Below are 7308 nucleotides of genomic sequence, written 5' to 3' on the forward strand. Positions count from 1 at the left end.
GCAGTAGAATTACTTAAACAAATGGAAATCAATAAAGAACTCTTGACGGTGTAACCTTAAGGCTCATTCATAGTCTGGATTTTCGGTGGTGAGGTGACCACCGCTCCGGTGGTGAGGTGACCACCGGAGCTGAACTAACGTTGAGCGGTGGTGAGTAAAAACAGAGAGAAGGGCTGGGGCGGTGGCGGTGGTTTGCTCTTCACCGCGGCTTGTGATGTCATGTTGTAATCCAGACTATGAATAACGCTTTAGAATCACTCACCGAGATAGTGAACAGTTAAGTAGCATATTTGGTAAAGTTAAGTTAAATCATGGACAAATGAAAAATGTCTTACTATAACCATATGTAAAACAGATGGTATCCGGAGAACTCACCAATTTACCAAGTCGCCGCGATTTAGTGCATTTTGGTTTTACTTCACCTTCATTTAAATTTCATTGATTTGAAAGAGAGAGAGAGAGAGAGAGAGAGAGAGAGAGAGAGAGGATAGTTGTTTAGAGTTAACACTAGAGAAAGTAGGAACACTAAAAGTTTAAACACCAAAGTACCGAAACAATGTAATTCATTAGTAAACAATATCCTGAAATGGTAGGCCTACTTTTCATTGGTATTCACATATTCACCTTTTTGTCTCCACCAGGCCGAAGGTATGGGGAGAGAGTATGTTTTGCACTCCGTGTGTCCGTCCTTCCTTCCGTTACCAGCTAATCTCCGGCACCGTTAACCTGGTCGATGCCAAACTTTGCACACACACTCCCTGGATGCCACATTTTCCAGAACGGCCTGTTATAGTGCCACCATGAGGCAGCTTTTCAAATGTTTTACCTAAAACTGCACCGATCTGCGTGAACCGTTGCATGCACACTCCCTACAGGCCAAGGACAAACATTCGCATCTGCCTTTTATAGCGCCACCAGGCGGACTTTTGTAAAACAATTTTTTTGATATTACTCCTCCAGATTCTGTCCAAAAATATCACAAATCGTTACACAGTATCTCTATGGTCATGTGCTCAAGTCGGATCTGTCTGATATTTCATATTCCATCCTAATTAGCTATAATTGGCTTTCAAAGTTTGCAAGATTGCCCCGTTTTGAACAAAAGCCTGAAATCATGAACGCAGCATGCAATTTACGTGAAATCTTTCACACATTTTCTTACTAGGCTGAGGAATATATCCCACCCTTTTCACATTGGCCTGTTATAGCGCCACCAACAGGTTGATTTTTGCAAAACACATTTTTGGAACAAAATGTCTCAAATCATCCAATTGCCATCAAAGGCGTATGAAGACATTGGCCTATTATAGCGCCACCAGGAGGCCACAACCTGACCTGCCCTGGTGGAGACCTGTGCCCCGAGGGGCACTTTTTCTAGTTATCATTATTTAGCTGACCATTTCATTGCACAAAATAATTTGATCACTTTGGAAATGAACTATAACATCTGTGGGTTTGACATACTAACTACACTGATGGAGACAACATGTTAGCATAACGATGAAGACATTGATGATGAATTTTCGCCCCAGCGACTTGGTAAACCGGCGAGTTTTCCGCTATCCAAAAAGATGAAGGCTATTGAGACCACAGCTCAAAGATGGTCATGGAATTTGCATAGCTTATAATATGCCACCAGAAATCCATTTGCATATTGCATATACTGCATGTTGCAGTATATGCTGTCGAAGTTTAACCTGAAAATGTGTAGCACTCCTGTCAACGTCCACCAGATGTATGTTGTATAACGTTAGAGCAAAGCAATATGACTGTTGTGTAAATATAGTCCATGATCATACATAATATATGACAATCCTAAATAGCATATAAGCAAAATTATACGAGGCATTTATCATTATTCCTTCTTAAAGTGCACATGCGATTAACGCTGTAAATAAGGAATGTTTGAACTTATGCATGATCTGTTTTCAATATTCAGCTTTGGTTTATTTATTTGACCCTGACATTTCTTTTCCTCTTGGTTTGTCTGAGTAAAAAGTGCAAGTTTAAAGTCCTGCTCTTGGACATGACTTTGTTCTCGCCTCTAAACCTCCGGTCACAATATTGACATGCAACACAACATGTGATCTAATTCAGTTATATCTGACTCAATTGTGATTTTGGCAGCATATGGTCTGACTGCCGTGAATTATCCAGTCACATATAGTAATCTCACGTGCAGCAACGCATGCAGAAAGTCAGAGGAAGTAAACATGACATCTCAGACACTAACACAGCACAACACACCACAGCATGTCAGAAATGGTTTCTGCATGCATGACTAGCACAAGCCCATCATCTCTGTAGGCATATACTCTGTGAACTGTAAGGGGTATAGCTATAGAGGTGGGGTGGGAAACTAACACATTGACAACATAATAAAAAAAAGTACATGTAAATTCAGGTAAGTGACAATATGAACTGCCTCTCACCACACAATTTATTGCATAGCCTGGCATCACCGAACTGTGGCCAATAATGTAATTAAATTCTATATCTTATATATGTCCAGCTTTTAGTGTGCGTCACAGTGCGTGTAAACACAAACATTAAATGCCATTGACAAATTTGAATACAAACATTGAAGATGAAGCTGAGGACGCAATGATGTATGGTGATCTACATGATAACAGCGCCCCTCACTTCACAGGGGTGTGATTTTTTATTTGTTTTTGTTACACCCTTTTAAACTTAAACTGGACAATTGAGCAGCTTTAATTGAATAATTTGGGAGGACCTCCCATTATTGTTATTAATAATGGGAGGTTATTAATAATTTATATAATAATAATTATTAGGCTATTATTATTATTATTATTAGTAGTAGTAGTATGGACGAACCACATTTGACTGTCAACTCAGAATACTGTCAGCTATTGCGTTACTTAATTGCAGGATTGATTTTGTGAGAGTAGAGCATAGCCAAGCCCTAATGCTCCCTCAGTCAACGCATTCCAAAAAGATGCGCGCGGAGCAACTTACTTGTTGTATTGTACTTGACGCCGTTGATGTACTCTGGACATGGTCTCTCCACGACGCGCCCAGCGCTGCTCCGTGGCCAGCACGTTCCGATCTCATCGGTCGTGGCATTGCAATAATAAGCACCTTGGGGGGGGGGGGGGGGAAGCAATCAATACGCTTATATTTGCTCTGAATGCACTGAAACGGTGCAAAAACATATATGGCTCTCTAAAACGTCCACAAAAGAAACACGCAATGAATGACAGCTTACCGTCGGGGTTCATAAATAAGAGGGACGCGTTTTCGTAAAAAGTATCTTGGAAAGCATCTATCAAACTACAGTTTGGGTCGCCAAACTCTCCAAAAAGGATTTGGTAAATTGTAGCATCCATAGCGAAAGCTGCCAGCTGTCCCAAAGATAGCCTATAATTGGGCCAAGAAAAGTGGACACCAAGCTGGCTGCTCTCTCTCTCTCTCTCTCTCTCTCTCTCTCTCAGCGGTGTCCTGATTGTGAATGGAGCATCTCTCTCACAGCTGACTTCGACTGTTTAACAAGATCCTGCAGGCCAATCAGCACAGCTGCGCGTGAATCCACATAAGTGCACAGGCTCGTGCCAGAAAGTGCCAATTCTCGTCTGTCAAAATAGGCTACTACTCATCGGTCAGTTTATAACCTGTCTACAGGCCAGTGGTCCTCAAACCTTTTCATGTCATTTAATTTAAATGACAGTTATTTGGAGACTGCTATTAATTTGAAAGGACCACTTTTCAACCAATCTTCATTTAATTGGTCCACTCCTCACTATTTGGTTCATGATAAAATATTTTGTTCCTTCCTACTCAGTCTGTGTCTCATAACAGGGCTGTCAATTCAGAAACCCGTCCACCAGTGACATCATCATTAGGCTTTTTTTTTTTTTTTTTTTTACTGTAGGCTGTACTCTATTGTCTATATCCTACTTGGAGAAGAATAGAACAGACAATACTCCATTGAGAAGGGAGGATGCAGTGTAGGTTAACAACAGCCTATAGCCTGGTTTACAGTTAACTTTCATGGGAAAAACACACACACAGCGCTCACCATTTAATCAATGGCAGTATGTTGGCTAGACCTCACTCTCGGAGCAACTCTAGTCTGTTTTATAGATCGAGCTACGATCTCATTGTGTCATTGTACAATGAGATCGTAGCTCAATATAAAACATTGATCAAACACTCTTTTATACAACTATACTATATAATTTCATTTCAGTTATGCCACATTTCTTCTACAATGAATAATCTCACGTGTAAGCTGAAGAAGTTTAACCTCTACAGCAATATCATTAATGTTATGAGGCAATACACAGTGATCCAATCGAGCCTATAAATATTTGTTTTCAAAATACAATGGGAAAATGTCCCGGATATGAATATGAGCAGCCGACGGATATTAATGAAACAAAATACGAGCCTGATATTTTGCGAATCAAGTAGATTGTGTGGGTCATTATTATTATTATTAAGAGTCTGCACCGGCAAGATCTCTGAAGTCCTTATCATTTTTCAGTAAAGCTATATCAAACTGTGCCTGTGTCTGTGGCCTTGCTTCTAATTGGATTGAATCAAATAAACCAGTGGAGCGGAGTTTTCATACCGGTGTTGCGGACTCTATTTTTTTCCTCTTGTACTGCCTTTTGTCCAGCACCTGGGCTAGAGTGGAGGTGCAATATGCTCTTTATTGCTCTATCACCTTTGTTAGTGTGGTGTGGCGGTATGAATTGATATAGCCAACTACGCCACCTGGGGAATTGCACCCCAGGAAATAGTTAAAAGATCTGATTAACACCTGAGTTACTTATGACTCACAGATTCGTTGTACATTAAATTAATAAAGGCAGACACGGGTTTACAAACCCGCCCAGGGTAGTGGCACCCCAAACCATAGAACACGACAAAAACAAACTCAAGGCACACCAAAAAGGGAGGGGGATACCACTGGGACAGGCGTCGCCTGGTCCAGAGACCCAGAGGCCTCAGCACCGGAACTAGCAAAGAGAGAACAATGAAAACACATTCATGAGCATCCAGACAACACAGGGTTACACAGGTCTCCATAAACAGGGTCCAATAGAACATTCCCAGTTCATACATAATTATAATGTTTTTTCCTTTGATTAGTGGATCAGTGATTGGTCAGTGTTGAGCCATTATTCAGGCAAGGCAAAACAGCAGCGTGGCTTCCTTTCACCAAGCCCTGGAAACACAAGCCGCAGTGTTACCAGGCCATTTCAATAAGGCGTAAGTTAAGTTAATCAATTATATTACACAACAAGGAACATCTACACAAACAAACCTACCACTCATTTAGGGGCAGGATGCACAGGCAGCCTCCAGGCACACAAGGGGTAGACAACCTGAGAGGGGGGGGGGGGGGGGGGGTGCTGTCCGTGCAGAGACGGACGGTAGCACACAGACTACAAAGCAAGAGACAACCGGTCAATTTCATGACCATAACTCTAGTCAACAATACACTGACTGCAGGCACGAGAGAGGCTTACCTGGCTTGGGCATAATGAAACAAACAATACTGAAGCCCATTAGGCCAGCCTTGTTTGAGGGATAATTGTCATGAAGGGTCCTTCATGACACATGCTGTGGGACTGCGTGGCATGCTGAAGCCCAAAGGGCCAGCTCTGTTCGGGAACACACACCGACTGAGGAGAATCTGACACAGGCAGAGTGTGTGCTGCTTAAATACTGCAAGCAATCATACTTTGCTGGGAGGAGGATGGGCAGAGTAGAAGTCGACGCCCATACTGCTACAATCGCTTGCTTCTAATTGGACCACGTACAGCTTCTGTGAGCGCTCTTTTAAATAATGGTTGATGCTCTAAAGGTTTTTTACCATAATCATGAACCTATACCTGTGGATTATACCAGTCAAGTAACGTTTTGTGGACTATAGTCTATAGCCTATGTGGTTGAACTTGACGCTTGGCGATTCTCTGCACCTATAGAATCTGATACTCTTCCTGCTTCATTTCATGAACAGTATATACCAGCGAGCTTCTATACTCACACAGCTAGCCCCACGTGATGTTTGGATGCACGCTATGTGTAAATATGTAGTAGATGATGTCTCTTTTGTATTCCTTCCTTAAGTTCCTTCCCTTGCCCCTTCTGACGCGCAGTGTCTATGACCTTGTCATCAGACTCTGATGACAAGGACATCTTTCTCTTTCTGGAAACAGTCCTCTCTGATGATCAGAGATGATCAGAGATCCTCTCTGATCATCAGAGAGGATTGTTTGTTGTTCATCAGAGGTCATAGACAGCACGTCAGAAGCTGTATCCTCAAGGAAACATGCTGATGTGTCAAAAATGTAGCATGTGCTTCAATACCGGTGTTTCTGTACACCTCTATACACTGGTGGAGGTTAGACTGTGGTAGCAACTACCAATATCTTTGACCAGAACCAACACTTGGAAAAAATATATTAAAAAAAGAAATGTTGGTGGTTATAAACAGGAAATGAATCAAACCTGTGAGAACATATACGGTAGAACGAATATAATCTGAACCTTTGTAGACCTCAATGAAATGGGAGAGATTTTAATATAGAACCTTTGTTAACATAGTTACCAAAGGGGGGGGAATCTAATGGAGGACCCAAACAAAACAAGATAGCCTTGTCTCTAATCCAATTAAAGCAAGAAAGAATGTAGCATACAGCAGCTGAACTGTCCTTAAATAGAGCCATGCTCAATCACGCTGGTATTATTAGCATCAGGCCACCCCTCAGATGTATAGCAATAGAAAAGTACAGCACACGGCTTTCAGGTAAATAACCTTGGGCCTGTAACAGATGTTAAAGGTCATTGCATGAGGGGATTTTATATAGGGTACACAGTGCTGCATAACACACTTATATTGCAAATGTGCCATTAAAAAGATATACAAGAGTAAATTTGTCCTTGGGAAGTGAGAACAAATATACAGTTAGCATCTATTCAGAAATAAACAACATTCAAAGCTATTTCCACTCTCAAGAAAACACTATATCCCCCATCTCTGCTGAAAAAGGCCCAGCAGAGACTTTACTTGCTGAGGGTGCTCAGGGGGAACAACATCATACAGAGACTGCTGGTGTCCTTCTATCGGTGCTCCATAGAGAGCATACTAACGTACTGTATATGTGTGTGGTACACCAGCTGTACAGTGGCGCAGAGGAAAAAGATCCAGGGGGTCATAAATACAGCACAGAAGATCGTTGGCTGCCCTCTCCCCACACTGGAAGAACTACACAGAGACCTGTCTTAAAAAAACACAGAACATTATGAAAGACACTTCCCACCCCGGTCACT

The 7308-nt window shown here is 41.8% G+C and overlaps 1 protein-coding gene across 1 annotated transcript in view; it reads right to left on the minus strand.

The window, feature by feature from the left end:
* Nucleotides 1-3353, minus strand: part of LOC310870145 (corticotropin-releasing factor receptor 2) — a gene marked incomplete at both ends in the record, with an annotated part of 39061 nt that extends 35708 nt beyond the window's left edge. The window contains 2 exons of the mRNA XM_083781219.1: nucleotides 2983-3105; nucleotides 3233-3353. Of these exons, the coding sequence (XP_083637345.1) occupies nucleotides 2983-3105; nucleotides 3233-3353 (244 nt within the window). The remainder of the gene's footprint in view (nucleotides 1-2982; nucleotides 3106-3232) is intronic.
* Nucleotides 3354-7308: the final 3955 nt, after the last annotated feature.

Source organism: Protomyctophum parallelum (assembly GCF_964188405.1).
Source record: "Protomyctophum parallelum genome assembly, chromosome: 14".
Taxonomy (NCBI): Eukaryota; Metazoa; Chordata; class Actinopteri; order Myctophiformes; family Myctophidae; genus Protomyctophum; species Protomyctophum parallelum.